Source organism: Loxodonta africana, chromosome 16, assembly GCF_030014295.1.
Source record: "Loxodonta africana isolate mLoxAfr1 chromosome 16, mLoxAfr1.hap2, whole genome shotgun sequence".
NCBI classification, from domain to species: Eukaryota; Metazoa; Chordata; class Mammalia; order Proboscidea; family Elephantidae; genus Loxodonta; species Loxodonta africana.
In genome coordinates this window covers 43,248,875-43,272,807 of record NC_087357.1, presented here as the reverse complement: position 1 = coordinate 43,272,807, position 23,933 = coordinate 43,248,875, and the positions used below count along the sequence as shown (strand labels likewise).

At 41.3% G+C, this 23,933-nt stretch overlaps 1 protein-coding gene across 4 annotated transcripts in view; it reads left to right on the top strand.

Annotated features, from left to right (window-relative positions):
* Positions 1-1,309: 1,309 nt before the first annotated feature.
* The window catches only part of HECTD2 (HECT domain E3 ubiquitin protein ligase 2), a 106,722-nt gene continuing 84,098 nt past the window's right edge, over positions 1,310-23,933 (top strand). For all 4 annotated transcript variants that reach the window (XR_002785466.2, XM_010589113.2, XM_064269575.1 and 1 more), the window contains exon 1: positions 1,310-1,447. Coding sequence is in view for 3 of the 4 variants with exons in the window: in XM_010589113.2 (XP_010587415.1) it covers positions 1,310-1,447 (138 nt within the window). In the remaining variant the exon portion in view is untranslated. The remainder of the gene's footprint in view (positions 1,448-23,933) is intronic.

The following is a 23,933-nucleotide window of genomic DNA, read 5'->3' as shown; positions in this document are numbered from 1 at the left end:
CAAAATAACGAAGCCACAACCTGAAAGCCGAGAAATTCCACATCGGCGATACAGCGCATTCCTATTCTCCTCCTGCTTTTAGATCAGCAGGTGTCTCGCCGCTCTAGCACACTAAGAAAGAGGAGGAGGCGATAAGAACGGAAAGGGAATTGTCTATGTGCCTTGGTGATGGTGGTTGGTGAGGGTGTTGAAGATGATGATTAAAAGCTTCCCTCTTCAGTTTTTAAGTTCTTACTCATATTTTATAACGATGTAATATGAAGGACTATGCAGTACAGTTTGGTTATGTCCATGTGTAATTTCTAGAAGGAAAAAAGGAAGGGAAAGAAGGCAGCAATGGGATCCAGGGGGAGAGCGAGAGGCAGGCGCGTGGGACTGGAAGGAAGAGGAGGATTTGGCAATCAAAAGGACGAAGAGAGGAAACGGAATGGAAAGTGCGGCTTGGCCCTCTGATCCTGGGAGGGGAAGAGGGGGCCCACAAGGTCCCACCCTGTTTTTCCTTTGTAGGTGGAGGATATAGGCGCATCAGAAAGGGTCGGTCGACTAAGAAAGGATGTCTCCCAAGGATGCACAGGCTCGCGGCCGCCACTCCGTGGGGCAGACAGAGCGGGGCGAGCAGCGGCTCCAAGGCAGGACGGTCCTGTGAGCACTGGCGAGAAAGGGCAGCCAGCCCAGGGCCCAGGACGCTCGCCCAGCGGTCTAAGCGCCCCAGTTCAGGGCCGCCCGAGAAGGCGAAACTGCCGCGCCGGCCCTGCCCTACGGACACCCCCCGCGCCCCCGGCGCTCTCTAACCCCGCCCGACCCTTCCCAGGCCCCGCGTAGTCCGTCTGAGTCCAGACCCTCCACTGCGGCCCCGCCGCGGATCCCCTCCTCGCTCTCGGACAACAGTCGGCAAACAACATGGCGGCCCAGGTCGGCCGCGGCGCCCTCTCTCCAGGTCCGCGGGGCAGGACGCTGCAGCCGGAGCCCCCAACCGGGGAGCCAGTAGCCGGGACCGGGCTCGGGAGACAGTCGGCAGCCGTCGGGAGCCGCGGTCGCCAGCGCGAGCGTGGGCGGCGGGGGGTGGGGCGGGCGCGCCGGAGCCGTGTGCGCGCAGGGCCGCGGGCGCGGGCGCGGGCGCGGGCGCGGGCGCGGGCGCGGGCGCGGGCGCGGGCGCGGGCGCGGGCGCGGGGGCGGAGCGGCGGCGGCGGTTAGAAGCGGCGGCCAGAGCCCTCTCGCGGCCGTGGCGGCAGCAGCGCCAGCCCCAGCAGCAGCCTGGCCGCCGCCGCCGCCGCCGCCGCCGCCTCGCGCTCCCGCCGTCCGGCCCGACATGAGTGAGGCGGATCGGGTGCCCTCGCCCGCCGCGCCGCCGGCGGTGACGGCGGCCGCACCCGAGGAGAAGAAAGGGAAGGAGCCAGAGCGCGAGAAGCTGCCGCCCATCGTGTCGGCGGGCGCCGGCGCGACTGCGGTAGGTGCAGGGTGGGGGCCGCGGGGCGCCCCGACGGCGGGCGTCGGCGGAGAGGGCGAGGGGCGTCGGGAGCCTGCGTCTCCTTCGGGAACCCCAGGGCCGCCCGGGGAGATGCATTTGAGCTGCCCTTTCTGGGGCCGAAATAAAAGAGTAGTGCCTCGTCGGGCAGCCTCGAACACTTCGGGAGCAGCACCTTCTAGCCTTGGGAAATAAGGGGTGAGGGGTCCGCCGGATGCTTTTGGTTGATTTCTATTTTTTTGGCCCCCACTTCCTATAAGGAAATGACCTGCATCTTGGAGTTGGCATTATTTGCTGCACGAGGATAAGGTGTCAGCCAGGCGGGAGTGGTTTTTCCTCGGAGATGCCCGCCTGCTTTCCCTTCCCCCTTCCGACTGAACAGGCTCTGCGGCGAGTTTCCACTTAATTGAGACCTTTCCGTTGCTGTCAGGGAAGTGGGAGGTAGATGCATCGGTGATGGTTTTATTTTTCGTATGGTACAGACATGTGACTTCTGGGGGAAGGCTTTTTTACCCTTTTATTTAAACTCAAGTTATCTAAGGTTGACAGGGATGATTTTTCAAGCTGGATTTTCGGAAGGGTTATTTGGAGAGCGCTCTCAGGCTTCAAACTACATTTCCCCGGATGATGTAATGGGACAGCCCCCCCCCCCGCCCCCGTCCCCATCTCTATTTTTACTGGCGGTTGTGACTGGTTACTTTGCAATACAAAATTCTGATTTTGAGATTTTTATGTGGTGTAATATTTAAATACTTTTTGAAAGTTTGCTTTGATATATATGAAGATCATGACACATCATGCATCTCTCTGTGAAAAGACAGTAAAAGTTTAGTGAACACTGTACATTTTCTTTATTTCTACTTGCAATTCACTTCTTAAAACCTCCCATAAGTGACTAAAAAAAAAAAAGTGACTAAGAACTTACTAAAATAGCTCACTCTTATAAAAAAATATCAGTATTAGGGATAATGTTCTGATTCACAAGGCTTTTTAAAAAATGTCGAAGGACTGTGATAACTGGAAATTGTTAGAACAAGCTCGTTAAGTTAAATCAATGCAGCAAATTGTGGACAGTAATAAAATGGCACACATTAAAAAATATAGCTACAGTTGATTGGTAAATTGGAGCTGGGGTTAAGGATCACCTTGGGAAATGCTTTGAGGAAATTTGTCACCCAACTGCTTGGAGACCCAGTTCCTACTGCTTATACCCTGTTTTCAGAGCTTATTTAGGAAGTTCTTAACTCACAAATAGGTAGTGTTGCAACAGTTGTTTTCTATGTCAAGTATTTACAACAATGAATGTTTATACTCATAGAAACAGTTTTATGAATGGGCGGTAGGTCCTCAAGCCAGCACCCGAAAAACCTATTTATCTCATTGTAACTGAGAAATTGAAGGTTTGGAATGCAAACTTAGAGTTGTGGATAGAGGTCTACAATCTATTTATTATCTGATACTCTTGGGGCTTTGAAATCCAGAGTTTTTCAGATTTTAGAAAGAAGGTGGTATATATACCATGCATTATACAATACCCACGGTGCCATCTGAGCCAGTTTCCCATAGTCAAGCATGTTAATAATTCTGCAGTGAAACATAGGTGTGGTCAGGCTAATAGGATAAAGTCTAATTATAAGTAGCCTTATGTCAGTTCTATTGTCAAAGAATTCTGCTCAGGTCATGTTTTACGACAAGATGGGTTACAAAAAACCTTTCACTTTTGAAGACTTTACAGCATTTTGGAATTGTCAGTAAAGGATTATGAACTAGTCAAATAAAATAGTAGAGTTCAAAAATATTTTTTTTTAAACCTTGCAAAGATACAGGTTAGATTTAGAAGAGGATGAAAATAAATAGAAAAACTTGAGATTCTGAGAGCAGTTTTCTGGTGCCTGACAAGGTGTTCCAGGGTTGCTAGGACTGTTTTTTTCAATGATAGTGTAACTTCAGAATTTACAGCTCTTTGAATTGACAGGTTTGTCATTAGCACCAATTCTTTGTATTTTGACTTGTGACAGGAAGGAAAGGGACTTCTAAGGTTTTGTGGCAAGAGTTAAAAGAGCAAGGGGAAGAGGAGGGACTTACCGATGATAAGAGTATGTGTTTGTCAGAGAAAGATTTCCAGATCTGGAATGGTTGTTATGAGCTGGAATTGGCCTGACAGCAATGGTTTGGTTTTGGTTTCTAGCAGTAAAAAGCCTAAGTCAAAATATGTGCATGGTCCTTCCAAAGGGTAAGAAGGCCAGAAGAGACAGGGTACTAACTTAGGTTCACCAGTGGTTGGGGAAGTCTTTAGTGTAGGGGGCAGAGAAAGACAGCTTGTGACCTGCTGTTTTTCAGCCTCCCTGCTGATTAAATAGAGCCCCTAGGGGCTTGCTTAGGAACCTGATTGCCAGCAATAACCTTCTTCTTTGAGCCATTTTAGTGATACTTTTTTCACCCAAGTTAATAGCTCTGCCTTTCTTGATTGAGTTTATGACTCAATTTAAGTGGCCTTAAAATACTGGCTTTTTCCAAAAAGCATTGTATCACATTTTATGAGAGTGTTAAAACAGCCAGAATGTTCCGTAGAATCAAGGATAGTGAGACTTCATCTCATGTACTTTGAACATGTTATCAGGAAGGACCAATCCCTGCAGAAGGACATCATGCTTAATAAAGTAGAGGATCACCTAAAAAGAGGAAGACCCTCAATGAGATGGATTGACACATGGCTACAACAATGGGCTTAAGCATAGCAACAATTTTGAGGATGGTGTAGGACTGGGCAGTGTTTTGTTCTGTTGTGCATGGGGTCAGTATGAGTCAGAGCCGACTAGACAACACCCAACAACAACAAAAACAATTTAGCGGGAGAGCTCAATAAAATAAATAGGAGACATATTATGCTGACCCTAAATAAGGTTGAAGAGTTTGGAATATATCCTGGATATTTAAAGAAATATGCGGGAGTGGAGGGGAGGATACTAGAAAGGGCAGCCCCAAGCGATTGATCCTAAGGCCACGTAAGTATGACAGAAGTCCATTCTAGCCAGGAAGTGCCTAACAGTGGTCTTAAACCTGACTGAACCCCAGTTGCCTTGGTAGTATGTTAAAGTCCTGATTCTCAGACCTTACACTAGGACAACAGTTTTCAACTTCTAATTCACATTAGAATCACCAGGGGGACTTATAAAGATACCAGTGTTCAGTCCCTGAGGTGGGCCAGTTAAATCGGAAATTCTGGGATGAAGCTCTGTTTACTGAATTAGAAGCTCTGTGGGTAAGGCCCAGGAATCTATATTTTTAACTGTACTCACCCAAGTGTAATTAGTTTATGCAGCAGCATTTGAAATGGACTGGTGAAAGGTATGGATGGCAGAAAGCAGGTGTGGTGGGGAATTGAAAGGAATGACAGTTAAAGTGGTTTGAGTTAGAGATGTCCAAGAGGTCAAGATAGAGCCCTTGGAAAACTGTCTGTGTTTGAGGTTTGGCCTTGCTGCTGTGGAGAGGAGACGCAAGTCAACAGAGGTGAGGAAAATAAAGAATTTGAAATTGTATATGTGTATAAAGGGCTAATGATGTGAATATTGAATTTACAGAGGTTCAACAATTGGAGTGGAGGAGAATATTATAAATTAATTGTTGATGTAATACAGCAGTTAGAAAAGAAAGTGGTGAAGAGGAAGGAGAAAACCGTCTGGAGAAGGGCAGAGATAACAGTGGCAAGTGAGGGTGAGTTTGTCTACTTCAGCATTTAAATCGGTGAACAGGAAAAGGGAGGTTCTCCATGGAATTTGGTAGCAAGGAATGGAGCAGGTTCAATAAAGAGCTAGATTTTACTTAGGTCAAGCACGTGAAGAGTAATGAAAGAAATTAGTTTAGAGTTTTAAAGGGAAGTTTGCCCACAATAAAGGCAAGAAAATTTGTCAAGATGGTGGAAGGTGAGGGAAATAGCTTTAGGGAAAGCATGAGAATTTGATCTGAAGTCAGTAACAGGAAGGAGAAGGTTTGTAGACATTGTGTCAGGTGTGTGTAAGTGGGATTGATGGAGTTTCTATACCAAAATGAAATTACAAGTTATTGAACATCTGTTATGCTTAGCTTTCTGCTAGACACTCCAGAAAATATAAAGACAAGGTTTAAAAAAAAGATGAAGGTCCCAGCCTCAGGGTAGGCATGGCAAACACATGAAAACATAACAAAGCAGAGCAGCATGTAAAAGCCACAATGAGCCATAGAAACAGTTTGCACTATAGGAGATTAGTGAAAGGAGATTAATGTGTACAGAACAGTGAAGAAAGGCCTTGAAGTAAAGGTAATTATTTAAGCTGGCCGGCCATTGAAGGGTGGTAGGATTTGGATGGGCAAACGAAAGTGGGAAAAATAATCCAGTGGGGAAAACAACATGAGCAAGGCTTAAAGGGAAAAATTAGGGAGTAATAAGGCTAGCCCAATGGAAGCATGCTGAGAACTCGTGGGAGATAAGATTGCCTGGGGTATGAAGCCAGATCACTAGGCAGAGAAGTTTGAACTTCATTCTGTAGTTGGTGGGAAGCTATTAGAGTTTCTTAAATAGAGGAAGGACATAATGCAATCAGTGGCAGTGTAGAGGAGGGAGGAAGAAGAGTGAAGAAAGGAGCTTTGTAGCCGTGCCTGAGGTGGTTCATTAGGGTGCCTAGTGAATTCGCTAGGGTGGTGACCATGGAATAAAGCTTAAGGGATGGAAGAATCCACACAACGTGGACAATCTAGGTAACAGAAATGAAGGAAAAGGAAGATTTACAAAGAAAAAGGATTCTAAGGTTTCCAGACAAGGTCTCTCAGAAAAATATTTACATAAAAAAGCAGTCCTACACTCAGCCTTCCAAGTGAAAGTGTGTGTGTGTGTGTTTGTGTGTGTGATAAATTTACATAAACCCTGCCCCGCAAGTGTTTGGAACAATCTTACACATGCCCGTTACATTCTAAACAAGTGGTGAGATGGGAGAGAATGAAGGCAACGGTGGTAAAGGTGTTCTAAACAATTTACTAAACCACAGATATTTTCACAAATACATCAGAGATGTATGTATTTAATAAGAAATAGCTACTATTTCTAGAATACCTACTCTGTGCTAAGCATTTTCCAAGTATTTTCTTATTTAGTCAGCTAATGCAATCAAAACAGCTGTTCCCAGTTCACAGAAAAGGAATCTGAGAGTCAAGGAGGGCTGTGTGTACCATGCTGAAGGGTAAAATGGCTAGTAAGGGCCAGAGATTGACTCAAAAACTCATACTAATTTCCCTGTTCAACACACACTATATCTGTGGTCATAGGTATATGGGCCATGTGTGATAGTGCAAAGAACTGCACCTATAGCAATATTTCTATTTTAGAAAAGAAGATGTGGTCTACTGACAAATTTGTTCAGCTTTTGTTGTGCTGTTATGGGAGAGAAATACGTCCTCTAGGATATATCATTTCAGTTTTAATATTATGGTATGAACATACTATTAAATTCTATGTAAAATAAAACATTCTGATTAAAAATGATCTGACAGTCTTAAGACATAAAAAGGGAAGCTTATGGCTATGTAAATACATGTCCAAGATGTCTCTTAATTTTGAGTGGATTGTGTTCCAAAAGTCTGTTTCTCAACTTTTTTTTTAACTGCAAAGTCATAATGTTGTTGCCTGCTTATTTGCCCATTCAGAATTAATTCAGGATATTGGGACACAAATAATTTAACTATATTCAACAATTGAAGAAAAACGGTCAGTATAAATTGTGAACCAGGGAACTTCCAAAAGTGTCGAATCAGATACTGCTCTACTATTTGTAGCTCCCTTTCTATAAAATAGGGAAAATAATGATAGAACCTACTTCATAGGTAGGAATGAGGAGTAAGTTAATTAATATACATAAGGCATTTAGAAAAGAGTCTTGTACAAAGTAAGCACTCAGTAAATATTGGATGACACTGTTCTTATTAGTTACAAACCAGCATGTATAGCTGAAAAGCTGTTTGGAAGCCACCCAGCCCTTTCCATGCCTGTCCTGTGGCTTTGATGCTTTTCTTCATAGCCTTCTGAATTGAGCCTCAGGCCCTCTAGGTGTTGGCCTTTTATCAATCCATGGACTTCCCTGTTCCACACACCCTCATTGAATTAAGGGATGCCACGCAGTCTCTGAACTCTTCAGGGCTGATGTATGTCTTGATTTGTATGAATTCTTTTTGAAGCGAAAAAGAACTAGCTTCAAAAAAGGGTACAGCTAGTATTGCCAGAGTAGCAGCTTTTTGTATAGTGTTTGGAAATTGCTTATTTTTAGTTACAGTTGAGGAAGAGGGAGCAGAGAAAGATCAACAGAAAATGAGTGAGGAAATGGGTGGAACTGAGAAAACTCTGAGAAGCTTTTATTTCCCTACTTTTTCTCCTTTTTCCCCCTTAATATTATAGTTGATTCTACTAATATAGGCTGCCTCTCATGTTGTAAAATATTATACTGCTGAGCCTTACTTATGTGAATAGTTAGTTGTTCTTAAGTTGGTATTTGTAATTTGGGGAGAATCTGTGTGACATTTGATGCAGTGCCTTGCTTTTAGTAAGCAGCCAAAAAATTTTTTTGAATGAATGCAATTAGTGAACATACCTTTTAGAAACAGAAATTATTGAAATTTTACTAATTTAGCTGAATTGAAAAGGCAATCTGAAGTTTGAGACTAGAGGTGGGGCCAAGATGGTGGAGTAGTCAGATACTTCCTATGGTCCCTCTTACAACAAAAACCCGAAAAAACAAGTGGATCAATTATATATGACAATCTAGGAGCCCTGAACATCAAAGACAAAGTTAAGGAATCGGACTCAGTGGCAGGGGGAGGGAGAGATGGTTCAGAAGCAGCGAGGAGTTGCCAGAACTGACCTGGCTGGCACCGGCAGCCTGCAGACTGGATCTGCTGGCGCATGCGGGGTGAGGCAGGCAGTGGCGCTGAGAACACTGTTCCACATCGGGAGAGACCGAGCAGTAGTGAGTCTGCTCAAGCCTCCAGAACCAGCAAGAAGTGGCACTTGGTCGGCGAAAGGTAAGTACAAGCATCTAACCTACTCCATGGATCAAAAAAAAAAAAAAAAAAAAAAACGCCCTTTGGGAAGTACCTCCCTTCCATTTACCTGCCCTCTCCCAGTTGTGCTCCGGGTCCCAGTCCAGCTTCAGCGATTGCTGCGCCCTCTGGGCTGGAAGAAGGACCTATCTGGCACCCTAAGCCGTTCTGGCCTTGGAGAGGGAACACATTAACAAACAGCAAAAAATAATCTACCAGCTCCCCTAAGCCGGGAACTCAGAGCAGGTACAGCCCTTTGCCTAGGCACAGGCATAAGGGGTCCACGGACTTTGAATACCTTTCACCCCTGCATAGACCATTCAGCTGCATAGGCCCTCGTTAGCATAGTGTAACAGGCTATATAAAAAATACCTGAAGCCTATTTTCAACTGTATCATCTATAAGGGGTAGTGGCAGATTCGTGACATTTGACACCGCCCTGCCCATTAAGCAGAGTCCTCACCTACCCACATCAGGGGTCTGAGGACTGGTGGGTCCACCCATTTCACCAAACCACCTGCCACAGGTGTACAAGAATAAACGGTGCCTCCCAGTCCTTATAGCCAACAGCTTTGGGTACCCATAGTCTGGCTGCAAAGCCCACCCACGTACACACTCTAGGGAACAGGGACACACCTTCTACCCAGATGCTCGGGCAGCTGTCAGCGCCCTGCCTTGCTCAACAGGTGACCTCCTGCTGCAGCCAGATACCTGCGCCTACTTCGGTCACCCCTGCCCGTCTAGGACTGTAGGTGAGAGCCTGTACCACACACTCGGTGACTGACGACCTGGACATCTGAGCTGAATCCACACAAGAAAAGTAAACTAACATGCCTAGTAACAGCTCTAACCACCTGGTGAAAGGATGTGAGAGCTTCAAAGATGCCAATAATCAAAGTAGCTCACACAACTAGTGTATTTGGGCATATCAAAAGAAAATGAAACAAGAAGCTAGGACACGGTAAGCAAACATAAAATAAATATAATAACTTGTTGATGGCTCAAAGACAACCCACCCACAGTCAATATCAAATCACATAAAGAGGCAGACCATGATGGCTTCAGCAAGCTACCAAAACAAAGAACCAAGAAACCTTCCAGAGGAAAATGACTTCTTGGAATTACTAGAGGTAGAATTCAAAAGATTAATATACAGAGCTCTTCAAGAGATCAGGAAGGAGATCAGACAAAACGCAGAACAAGCCAAAGAACACACAGACAAAGCAATAGAGGAACCTAAGACGTGATGAATCCATAGAGACCCAGATTAATAATAAAATTTCAGAATTAGACAACTCAATAGAAAGTTACAGGAGCAGAATTGAGGTAATGAAAGTTAGAATTAATGAGATTTAAAGATAAAGTGCTTGACAGCAACTTAAAGTTTGAATTTGAGTCTAGTGGTTAAAGAAAGGTATATTTCAAATTAACTTTGTTTTGATCCAGTTTTTATTAAAGAACAAGGTACTTAATTTGTTGAGGAATTATGACTACATCAATTATACATTTTTAAATTAATATTTCACCATATAAGGGTTGATGCAACTTTGTCTTTTCCTATGGTGTAAAATAAATAGAACCTACCATGCCATCTTGCCTTCCTAATTATAAATGAATACTGAAATTTCTGAGCCTTGGGACTAACATTTCTTTTATATTCAGTAGGATTAATTTCAGGTAACCTGTAGAATCAATTGCATTGTGACTTTTTGGTGATAAATTTTGCTTTAAGTTTGACAACCTTATTTCCTAGTCTTCCTTGAAAGATGTGGGTTATATCACTTAAAGAGAGCAATTCCCCTTGGGCTGGTGCTATTTAGTTTGGGAGGAAAGTTCACACCTTGGAAGTATCTACCTTTTCACTTCTTATTAGAAGAATGTGGAACACAGTTAGCACTTCTGATTTTATAACCCAGCATCCTAAATAGAGAACTGTAAAGAACATACAAGAAAGAAAAACAAAATATCTTTACTCAGTAACAGGGCCTACAATAGCCTCTTTTGTAGATTCTAATAACTTGAAGCGTCTCATCTGAGGTTGCCCTGATGAAGGTCAGTTTATTATAAAAAGTTGGTTAAGTGGGTGCATTGAGTTTGGCAAACTGCACAATCTGAGTGCACAGTCTTCCACAAGACTGCCTTACAGCTATACTTTTGGGGGTCCCCAGAGCCACCCTCACTTCTGACCAGCTGGCTACAAATTTGGGGGTTCCCATATCACACTCAGATTCAGTAATTCACTAGAAGAACTCACAGAACTCAGGAAACTGCTGTACTTACTATTACAGTTTTATTATAGCCAGAGGATACAAATCAGAACCAGTCAGAGAGAGGCACATAGGTTGAGGTCTGGGAATGGTTCCAAACACAAAGTTTCTGTTGTTCCCTGGGACCCATTGCCTTTCTGAAATCAAAATGTGACAACACCGCAAGAGTGTTTGCCAACCAGGGAAACTCACCCAAGGTTTTGGTGTGTCCAGAGTTTTTTTTTTTTGTGGGGTTTCATTATGTAGGCATGATTGCTTGAATCATTGCCCACTGGTCCATTGCCCACTGGTTGCATTTGATCTCCAGCCTCCTTTCCTCCCTGGAGATTAGGCTGATATAGTGACTCAAAACCCCAATCTTCTAATCACATGGTTGACCTTTCTGGCATAGCCAGCTCCCACCCTAGAATACTGATATGGCTGGCCCCACCCCCAGCCATCTCATTGGCATAAACTGTCAGGTGCTCACCATTAGCCACCTTCGCATAAACTAGCAGATGTGATCCAAGGGGCCCACCATGCAGAATAAAAACATTCCTGTAACTCAGGAAATTCTGAGAACTTAGAGGTTACCTCCCAGGAACCTGGGACAAAGGCCAGCCAATTTATTGCAGAGTGGGGTATATTAGCTGTTTTTTTTTTTTTTTAATTTTAACTTAAAACACGTAAATGCATATTTGTTCCCAAACCTTTTGACATAATTCTTGCTCATATCTAAGGAAGCCACTCTTTGAAAGAGTAATTTTTCCATGCATCGTAGGTAGTCCCTGAATTCATTAAGATTGAAGGATACTAAAACCAAACCAAACCCAGTGCCGTCGAGTCCATTCCGACTCATAGCGACCCTAGAGGACAGGGTAGAACTGCCCCATAGAGTTTCCAAGGAGCGCCTGGCGGATTCGAACTGCCCCCTTGGTTAGCAGCCGTAGCACTTAACCACTACGTCACCAGGGTTTCCAGGATACACACTTTGTATTAGGAGCGTTCGATCTATTGTCAAAACATTCATCCTTGGAATTGAAAAGCAAATTTCAATGAGGTGTGGCCAGAAGTATACAGATTGCCATTGTTGCTTTATACATATCAGAAATTACCAACACATAAAACTCAGATTTTTATTCTTTTATGCATTGTATATGGAGTATTTTATACCATTTTTAAATTTGCTACCTTTCCAACATACTCTTTCTTCCAAAATGGTGCAGGCAGTTATGGTTCGGAATAATATTCTGTCCTCCTTCCTACGGTTATATGTTGGATTGGAGCTAGTTCAAGTACGTATGTTTAGATCAGTGCTGTCCAATTGAAATATGATGTGAACCACATACATAATTCAAAATTTTCAAAAAAAAAATTTCTAAGGCCACATTAAAAAGAATAAAAAGAAAGGTAAAATTAATTTTAATAATGTATTTTATTTAACTCAACATATCCAGAAACTTATCATTTCAACATTTAATCAGTATAGACGCTTAGTGACATATTTTACCTCTTTATCATTCTGAGTCTCTGGAGCCTGTGTGTTTTACACTTACAGTGCATCTCAAGTTGGACTAGCCTCAGTTCAAGTGCTAAATAGCTTGCATGTGACAAACGACAATATAGGAAGTCCCCGGGTTCCGAATGTCTGACTGAAGGTCAACTCATACTTGCCCTCACTTTGGAATGAGTGAACTAGCCCCACTGGAAACAGATTCTTCCTCACAATCACATTCACTTGCTGCATGTGCAGCTTTAAATCATTGCAAAGGTTTCAAGCCTTTTCTTGCACTAAAAAGCCAAAGTCATTGAAGTCGAGTCAATTCCGACTTAGAGCAACCCTATAGGACAGAGTAGAACTGCCGCATAGGGTCTCCAGGGAGCGGCTGGTAGATTCAAACTGCTGACCTTTTGGTTCGCAGCCAAGCTCTTAACCACAGCAACACCAGGGCTCCTTCTTGCACTAAAAACAAAAAAACCAAACCCGTTGCCTTTGGGTTGATTCCGACTCGTAGTGAGTGACCCTATAGGACAGAGTAGCACTGCCCCATAGACTTTCCAAGGAGCACCTAGTGGACTCAAACTGCCAACCTTTTATTTAGCAGCCATAGCACTTAACCGCTACACCACCAGGGTTTCCAAACCCAGTGAAAAACAAAAGGAAACCCTGGTGGCGTAGTGGTTAAGTGCTACGGCTGCTAACCAAAGGGTCGGCAGTTCGAATCTGCCAGGCGCGCCTTGGAAACTCTATGGGGCAGTTCCACCGTGTCCTGTAGGACACTTAACTACTACACCACCAGGGTTTCCAAAGTTAGGCTAAACAAAAACCTTATGTGCCTGTGTTGACTTACCTACAGTTGCAGCTTAAGGACACCCTTAGGAATGCATTTCGTTTGTAACCTGGGGACTGCCTGTACTGAACAGAGCATATCTAGATATCTTCTTCTCCTACGATCTCTTAAAATGCTGTACTTATTCATTCTTGGAGCCCTGGTGGTGCAATGGTGAAGGACTCAGCTGCTAACCGAAAGTCTGGCAGTTCAAGGCCACCTGGTGATCTGTTCCCATGAAGATTATAGCCTAAGAAACCCTATGGGGCAGTTCTACTCTGTCGTAGGGTCACCATAAGTCATAATTAACTCAGTGGCACACAACAGCAACATTCATTCTTAGTTCTAATTACTTATCTCTATTGCAGCAGCCCTCTAAGTGTGGTTCTCCACACCCTTTTAGGGATCTGTGAGATCTAAACTACCTTCATAATGATGCTAAGATGTTATTAGCCTTATTCACTCTTATTCTCTCATCTGTGTACAGTAGAGTTTTCCAGAGACTATATGATACTTGAGAAGTGATATTACAACAAATTAATTAGATATGAGAATCTAGCTGTCTTCTAATGTCGGACAGTAAAGATACGCACCAAATCTCACTAATTTATTGTTTGGGAAAATACAATTATTTTTTGTAAATTTAATTACATTAACATATGGGGCAGTTCTACTGTGTCCTATAGGGTCACTATGAATTGGAATCGACTCGACGGCAGTGGGTTTTGGTTTTTTATGTTAACAAGAAACGGGCTTATTGTTGTTTTTAAACAAATTAATATGTATTTTAATTTTTTTAGTTTTAATTTCTAATACAGTAAATATTGATAGATATAACTGACATAAACAAAGCTCTTTGAGGTCCTCAGTGATTTTTATGAGTGTAAAGAGGTCCCAAGAGCAAAAAGTTCGAGAAGCACTGCCCTAATGTAAGTTATATTTCTTTTGTACTATTACTTTTAATAATTTTTTAATCTAGCATTATTGGTGACGGGTATTCTACATAAGTGAATTTTCCAAATAACCAAGTGTTTTCGGATGTTGGAAAGTGCCCAGTCATTATTTATGGTATGGAGCATTTTCTAAAATACCTTTTGTGTGCATCTCTTCTCAAATAGAAGACACTGAACATAAATTAACATTTCATGGTGACTTAGGCCAGTTGTTATGAACATTCATGATGTAGTATAATATCCAACAGTTACATACCTACATTTTAGTTTATCTCTTGCCTTTTTGTTTGTTACTAGGTAATCACCAATTGCCACACAAACACACACCCCATCCCCTCCTAATTTACTATTTAAAAAAATGTTTTTTTTGTGGGTTGAGAAACCAAATGATCTATTTGGTTTAAATGGCTACAACATCCATACTCAAGCTAAATAAGAATGTTGCATAAAGTAAGTTTGGATTTTGAGTTCTGTCTGTGGAGTGAAGGGCATAAATTTGCTAATGAAGCCTTGTGTCGCTTGTTTCACAAAAAGACTTCTGTCTTTTATTCAGCTACAATTTGGAAGATTAACTTGGCAAGTTATCAGACTCTCAGATGAATGGAGTATTCCTGAATACAAAAACAAATGGAAAAAAAACCCAAACCCATTGCTGTTGAGTTGATTCCGACTCACGGTGACCCCATATGTTGTAGAGTAGAACTGCCCCATAGGGTTTTCTTGGTTGTAATGTTTATGGAAGCAGATCACCAGGCCTTTCTTTTACTTCCAGGATAGTACAGTTATTTAAAATTCTAACTTTTCCCATTACAATGACTTATTTGTAACCTTCGGGTTTGTAGTTTATATAAATTCTGTGATGTTGGGGTGTACAGTTTCTTACTTGGTATGTTACGGGGTACCACTGCTTTTACAATAAGGGACCTGAAAGCTGGGTCAAGACTCCCATTTCTGAATGGTTGGGAATGGTCAACAGCTAAGTAGTTTATGAATGTGATCAGAAGTACTGAAGAGAGTTACCCAGGAAATGCTAGTATAGTCTTAAGTGTTTAAAAAGATCATGAACTATTTTAAAGGGTGGCGTAGTAGTGTTATTTCATAAAACCTGAAGACATCTGGAGATTTATACATCCTGTCCAGGAAATCTCATCACACAAACTAGAATTTTCATAGTTAGCATCTGAAAGCTGTTAATGAATTCCATTTCCCGAACAGGATGTCCTCAGGTGAAGTGCTGGTGATCAGTAAAGTTAACATGAATTTTGGAAAGATTATTTTGTGTGACAATTTTGCATTCAGGAAACACCAAACCAAGGAGCTCCACATAGAGTCCATCTGTCTATGCATTTGTAATGTGTTGTCTCTTGACTCAATAAAACTGCTGCCAATCTGACCTACCTAAGTAGATTGCTGGATACAGTTTAATATGCAAGCATTTCCAGCTTGTTTGCAAATCTAGTAGTTCAAAATATGTTTTGAATAATCAGTTTTGTAGACAGAGATTCAATTTTAAAATATTTTAATGCAAAGACTCTCAGATATTTGTCAAGGATTGCGGTATTTGTCGAGGATTGGGTTAAAATATGAAAAAAATGTTTTTAAGTTCTAGGTTAGCTTTTGGGGGATGGAGAATGATCAAAGTAAGTTTTACCAGAACTTCTGGATATAATATAGCTTGACAGTCATTACAAAACCCATCATGGAGAACCATGAACATCCTTCGTATGTCATCTGATGGGAAAATATGATAAAGAAATCAGAAGTTTAGCTCAGACTGTCTTTTTCTCAGTAAAGTAGGAACTCATTTAAATGACAAAATTTAAAATAAGATTTAAAGCATTTGGAGGCGGAGCCAATATGGCAGAATAGACAGATGCTTCTGGCGAGCCCACTTTACAACAAAGACCCAAAAAAACAAGTGAAGTGAGTATATTTCTGACAAGCTGGGAGCCCCGAGCATCAAAGGCAAGCTTAGACAACAAACTGAGGGGCAGGGGGAAGAAGAGACCGTTCAGAACTAGAGAGAAGTTACCGAACCTGAATCACGGGGAGCCGTCAGGCACCATTTCTGGAGCGGCGGCGGCAGCGGGCTGATACTAGCATTTGGCCGCAGTTTCCTCAGGGAGAAGCAGCCAGCCACACAGCCTACTCACACCTCCAGAACCTGAGGAGATTGGCACTCTCGGCAAAAGCTAAGTACTTCTGTATATTTTACTGCGCGGCCCCCCGCCACCCCCAAGCCGGCTTCAGCGGCCGAATCCCTGGGCCTGAGATAGGCCCTGTTGAGCACCTAGAGCCATCTTCCCGGCCTTGGGGAAGAAAAAAATTTGCAACTGGGGCGATAAGATAATTTGCTAGCTCCATTAACTGGGGGAGCTCAGGGCAGAAGCGGCTCCTGTCCAGGCATAAACCGTCATGGACCTTGAGCACCTTTCCCTTCTGCATGGACCTGTGTGGGCCTATTTCAGGAGAATAGTCCCATGTTGGCAAACTCCAACCGTTTCAGCTGTGCCGTAGAGAGGTGGGTGTTTGACATTTGACATTGCTTTGCCTATTAAACAAGGTCCTCACCTACCCACATCAGGGACCTAAGGACTGGTAGCTCCACTCAGGTCACCCAACCACCCACAACAGGGGTCCAAAGATAACTGGTACCTCCCAGTCCTTACAGCCAGAAACTTTGGGTGCCCATGGTCCCTCTGCAGAACCCATCCACCAGCACGCTCTAGGGAACAGAGGTGCGTTTTCCTCATAGACACTTGGGGGTTGGTTCTCAGCCCCCTGCCTTGTTCAGAGTGTGACCCCCTGCTGCAGTCAGGTACTGGTATATACGCCAATCACCCCTGCCCCTCTAAGACTGTAGGATAGAGCCTGTACCACACACTTGATGATCACCTACCTAGAAACCTGAGCTGAATTCATACAAGAAAACTGAATGGACTCCTAGACTGATACACCTGATAACAGCTCTAGCCAGCTGGGGATGGGACATCAGAGCTCCAAAGGCGAAAATAAGCTAGCTCACTCAAGCAACCCATAAGGGTATACCAAAACAAAACAAAGCAAGCAGCTATGACACAGTAAGCAAGCATAAACTAATACAATAACTTATAGATGGCTTGGAGACAACAGTAAATATCAAGTCACATAAAGAAACCGACCATGATCACCTCAACAGGCTCTCAAAACAAAGAATCCAGGGATCTTCTAGATGAAAGTGCATTCCTGGAATTACCAGAGCCAGAATACAAAAGTTTAATACATAGAACCCTTCAAGACATGAGGAAGGAAATGAGGCAATATGCAGAACAAGCCAAGGAACGTACAGATAAAGCAATTGAAGAATTTAGAAAGATTATCCAGGAACATAATGAAAAGTTTAAAAAGCTGGAAAAATCCATAGACAGGCAGCAATCAGAAATTCGGAAGATTAACAATAAAATTACAGAAGTAGACAACTCAATACAAGATCAGAGGAGCAGAATTGAGCAAGTAGAAGCTAGAATTTCTGAACTCGAAGATAAATCACTTGGCACTAACATATTTGAAGAAAAATCAGATCAAAGAATTAAAAAAAAATGAAGAAACCTTAATAATCATGTGGGACTCTATCAAGAGAAATAACCTATGAGTGATTGGAGTACCAGAACAGAAAGGGATGACAGAAGATGCAGACAGAATTTTTGAAGATTTGTTGGCAGAAAACTTCCCTGATATTGTGAAAGATGAGAAGATACCTATCCAAGATGCTCATCAAACTCCACATAAGGTAGATCTGAAAAGAAAGTCACCAAGTCATATTATAATCAAACCTGCCAAAACCAAAGATAAAGAGAGAATTATAAGAGCAGCGAGGGACAAATGAAAAGTCACCTACAAAGGAGAGCCAATAAGAATAAGCTCGGACTACCTGGCAGAAACCATGCAGGTAAGAAGGCAATGTGATGACATATTTAAAAAATTGAAAGAAAAAAATTGCCTGCCAAGAATCATATATCCATCAAAACTGTCTCTTAAATATGAAGGTGAAATTAAGACATTCCCAGATAAACACAAGTTGAGGGAATTCGTAAAAAACAAACCAAAACTACAGGAAATACTAAAGGGAGTTCTTTGGTTAGAAAATCAATAATATCAGGTATCAACCCAAGACTAGAATACTGGGCAGAGCAACCAGAAGTCAACCCAGACAGGGAAATCCAAAAAAACAAAGCAAGATCATTAACAACAAAAAAAGATTATTTAAAAAAAAAAAAAAACTCAAAAGAGGGTAACAGCGATGTTATTATATAAAAGAAGACCACATTAAAATAATAAAGAGTGAATAAGAAATGTAATCATACACCTTCCATATGGAGTGGAAGATACAAAGAAAAAAAGAAATAAAAGTTTTAAATTTAGAAAAAAAGGAGTAAATAACAAGGTAACCACAAAGGAGACAAACTATCCTACTCATCACAATAAAATGCAAGTGAAAAATACAGACTTCAGCAGAAACAAAATCAACAACAACAAATATGAGGAAAGGACAATATATAAAGAAAACCTACTCGGCACAGAAACTTAAGTGGGAAAAAGAAACTGTCAACACACAGAAAAGGACATCAAAATGATAGCATCCCTACCCATAATTACCCTGAATGTAAATGGACTAAATGCACCAATAAAGAGACAGAGAGTGACAGAATGGATTAAAAAACAAGATCTGTCTATATGCTGCCTACAAGAGACAGACCTTAGACTTAGAGACACAAACAAACTAACACTCAAAGGGTTGAAAAAAATATATCAGGCAAACAACAATCAAAAAAGAACAGGAGTGGCAATATTAATTTCTGACAAAATAGACTTTAAAGTTGAATCCGTCAGAAAGGATAAGGAAGGACACTGTATCATGGTTCAAGGGACAATACACCAAGAAGATATAACCGTATTAAATATTTATGCACCCAATGACAGGGCTGCAAGATACATAAACTCTATCAGCATTGAAAAGTGAGATAGACAGCTCCACAATAATAGTAGGAGACTTCAACACACCACTTGCAGTGAAGGACAGGACATCCAGAAAGAATCTCAATAAAGACACGGAAGATCTAAATGCCACAATCAACCAACTTGACCTCGTAGATGTATATAGAACACTCCATCCAGCAGCAACCAAGTGTACTTTCTTTTCTAGTGCACATGGAACATTCTCTAGAATAGACCACATAGTAGGTCATAAAGCAAGCCTTAGGAGAATCCAAAACATTGAAATAATTACAAAGCATCTTCTCTGACCATAAGGCCATAAAAGTGGAAATCAATAACAGGAAAAGCAGGGAAAAGAAATCAAACACTTGGAACTGAAGAATACCCTGCTCGAAAAAGACTGGATTGTAGAAGACATTAGGGATGGAATAAAGAAATTCACAGAATCCAATGAGAACGAAAACACTTCCTATCAGAACCTCTGGGACACAGCAAAAGCAGTGCTCAAAGGCCAATTTCTATCAATATATGCGCACATCCAAAAAAAAAGAAAGGGCCAAAATCAAAGAATTATCCCTGCTACTTGAGCAAATAGAAAGAGAGCAACACAAGAAACCCATAGGTGCCAGAAGAAAACAAATAATAAAAATTAGAGTTGAACTAAATGAAATAGAAAACAGAAAAACAATTGAAAGAATTAACAAGACCAAAAGCTGTTTTTTTTAAAAACTCAACAAAATTGGTAAACCATTGGCCAAACTGACAAAAGAAGAACAGGAGAGGAAGCAAATAACCCAAATAAGAAATGAGATGGCTGATATTACAACAGACCCAACTGAAATTAAAGGAATCTTGTCAGATTACTACGAGAAATTGTACTCTAAAAAATTTGAAAACCTAGAAGAAATGGGTGAATTCCTAGAAACACACTACCTACCTAAACTAACACAGAGGTAGAAACACACACACACACACACAAACTAACACAAACTAACACAGAGGTAGAACAACTAAATAGACCCATAAGAAAAGAAGAGATTGAAAAGGTAATCAAAAAACTCCCAACAAAAAAAAGCCCTGGTCCGGAAGGCGTCACTGCAGAGTTCTACCAAACTTTCAGAGAAGAGTTAACACCGCTACTACTAAAGGTATTTCAGAGCATAGAAAAGAAGGGAATACTACTAAACTCATTTTATGAAGCCACCATATCCCTGACACCAAAACCAGGTAAAGACACCACATGAAAAGAAAATTATAGACCTCTATCCCTCATGAACGTAGATGCAAAAATCCTCAACAAAATTCTAGGCAATAGGAATCAACAACATATCAAAAAAATAATTCACCATGACCAAGTGGTATTCATACCAGCTATGCAGGGATGGTTCAACATTGGAAAACCAATTAATGTAATCTACTACATAAATAAAAGACAAGAATCACATGACTTTATCAATTGATGCAGAAGAGGCATTTGACAAAGTTCAACACATTCTTGATAAACTCTCAGCAAAATAGGAATAGGAGGAAAATCCCACAACATAATAAAGGGCATTTATACAAAGCCAACATCACCCTAAATGGAGAGTCTGAAAGCATTCCCTTTGAGATCGCGAACCAGACAAGGATGCCCTTTATCACCGCTCTTATTCAATATTGTGTTGGAGGTCCTAGCCGGAGCAATTAGGCTAGATAAAGAAATAAAGGGCATCCAGATTGGAAGGAAGAAGTAAACATATCTCTATTTGCAGATGACATGATCTTATACACAGAAAACCCTAAGGAATCCTCAAAACTACTGAAACTGATAGAAGAGTTCAGCAGAGTATCAGGATACAAGATAAACATACAAAAATCGGTTGGACTCCTCTACACCAACAAAAAGAACATCGAATATGAAATCACCAAATCAATGCCATTTACAGTAGCCCCCAAGAAGATAAAATACTTAGGAATAAATTTTACCAAAGATGTAAAAGACTTATACAAAGAAAACTACGGTACACTTCTACAAGAAACCAAAAGAAACTTACATAAGTGGAAAAGCATACCTTGCTCATAGATAGGAAGACTTAACATTATAAAAATGTCTGTTCTACCAAAAGCAATTTATACATTTAATGCAATTCCGATGCAAATCCCAGTGACATTTTTTAATGAGATGGAGAAACAAATCACCAACTTCATATGGATGAGAAAGAGGTCCCAGATAAATAAGGCATTACTGAAAAAGAAGAACAAAGTGGGAGGCCTTACTTTACCTGATTTTAGAGCCTATTATACTGCCACAGTAGTCAAAACAGCCTGGTACTGGTACAACAACAGATACATGGACCAGTGGAACAGAATTGAGAATCCAGACATGAATCCATCCACATATGAGCAGTTGATATGACAAAGGCCCCAAAACAGTTAAATGACAGCCTTTTTAACAAATGGTGCTGGCATAACTGAATTTCTGTCTGCAAAAAAAATGAAACAAGACCCATACCTCTGTCCATGCACAAAAACTAACTCAAAATGGATCAAAGACCTAAATATAAAATCTAAAACGATAAAGATCATGGAAGAAAAAATAGGGACAACATTAGGAGCCCTAATACATGGCATAAAGAGTATACAAAACATTATTAAGAATTTAGTAGAAAAACTAGATAACTGGGAGCTCCTAAAAATCAAACACCTATGCTCATCCAAAGACTTCACCAAAAGAGTAAAAAGACCTATAGACTGGGAAAAAGTTTTTAGCTATGACATTTCTGATCAGCGCCTGATCTCTAAAATCGACATGATACTGCAAAAACTCAACTACAAAAAGACAACCCAATTAAAAAATCGGCAAAAGATATGAATAGACATTTCACTAAAGAAGACATTCAGGTAGCTAACAGATATATGAGGAAATGTTCACGATCATTAGCCATTAGAGAAATGCAGATCAAAACTACAATGAGATTTCATCTCACTGCAGCAAGGCTGGCATTAATCCAAAAAACACAAAATAATAAATGTTGGAGAGGCTGTGGAGAGATTGGAACTCTTATACACTGCTGGTGGGAATGTCAAATGGTACAAGCACTTTTGAAATTGATTTTGCGCTTCCTTAAAAAGCTAGAAATAAAACTACCATACGATCCACAATCCCACTCCTTGAAATATATCCTAGAGAAATAAGAGCCTCCACACAGATATATGCGTACCCATATTCATTGCAGCACTGTTTATGATAGCAAAAAGATGGAAGCAGTCAAGGTGCCCATCAACAGATGAATGGATAAATAAATTATGGTATATTCACAAAATGGAATACTGTGCATCCATAAAGAACAGTGAGGAATCTGTGAAACATTTCATAACATGGAGGAACCTGGAAGGCATTCTGCTTAGTGAAATGAGTTGGTTGCAAAAGGACAAATATTGTATAAAGACCACTATTATAAGAACTTGAGAAATAGTTTAAACTGAGAAGAAAACATTATTTTGTGGTTACGAGAAGGGGGAGGGATAAACACTAATCACTAATTAGATAGTAGATAAGAACTAGTTTAGGTGAAGGGAAGGAGACCACACAATACAGGGGAGGTCAGCACAACTGGACTAAACCAAAAGCAAAGAAGTTTCCTGAATAAACTGAATGCTTCGAAGGCCAGCGTACCAGGTGCAGGGGTCTGGGGACCATGGTTTCAGGGGACATCTAAGTCGATTGGCATAATAAAATCTATTAAGAAAACATTCTGCATCCCATTTTAAAGAGTGGTGTCTGGGGTCTTAAATGCTAGTAAGCGGCCATCTAAGATGCATCAAGGAGTCTCAACCCACCTGGATCAAAGGAGAGTGAAGAACACCAGGGACACAATGTAGTTATGAGCCCAAGAGACAGAAAGGGCCCCATGAACCAGAAACTACATCATCTTGAGACCAGAGGAACTAGATGGTGCCCAGCTACAACCAATGACTGCCTTGACAGGGAACACAACAGAGAACCCCTGAGGGAGTAGGAGAGAGGTGGGATGCAGACCCCAAATTCTCATAAGACCAGACTTGATGGTCTGACTGAGACTAGAAGGACCCCAGTGGTCATGGCCTCTGGACCTTCCGTTGGCCCAGGACAGGAACCATTCCCGAAGCCAACTCTTCAGACGTGGATTCGACTGGACAATGGGTTGGAGAGGGATGCTGGTGAGGAGTGAGCTTCTTGGATCAGGTGGACACTTGAGACAATGTTGGCATCTCCTGCCTGGAGGGGAAATGAGAGGGTGGAGGGGGTTAGAAGCTGGCGAAATGGACACAAAAAGAGAGAGTGGAGGGAGAGAGCAGGCTGAGTCATTAGGGGGAGAGTAATTGAGAGTTCGTAGCAAGGTGTATATGGGTTTTTGTGTGAGAGACTGACTTGATTTGTAAACGTTCACTTAAAGCACAATAAAAATTACAAAAAAAAAAGATTTAAAGCATTTGATTGTATGATAACAGGAGCATAACAGATAGGTACTCTAAATATTTATCTAAATTTTTTAAGATTATTTTATATTGTAATCTTACATATAACCTGTGCGTCTATATAGTTAAAAAGACCATGGAGATCCATGTTAAATACTTATGAAATATGATCTTTAATTATTGTAATTACTGTGTAAAAATTTTATGCTCTTTGCAGTGTTTATTAAACTCATGGTCAGCTTCTGCCTGAAGATTCAACTCTTATTTGTTATGCCGGATTGAAGTATTTGTGTGTGTGTGTGGTTTCCACTTCAATGAAGTCTTAAATTGTTTTTTTTTTTTGTTCACCCTGTGTTTCCTACTTATATTTACTCTCGTAGTTATCTAGTGCTGCTGTAACAAAAATATCACAAGAGAATGGCTTTAACAAACAAATTTATTTTCTGACAGTTTGTTGTTGTTGTTA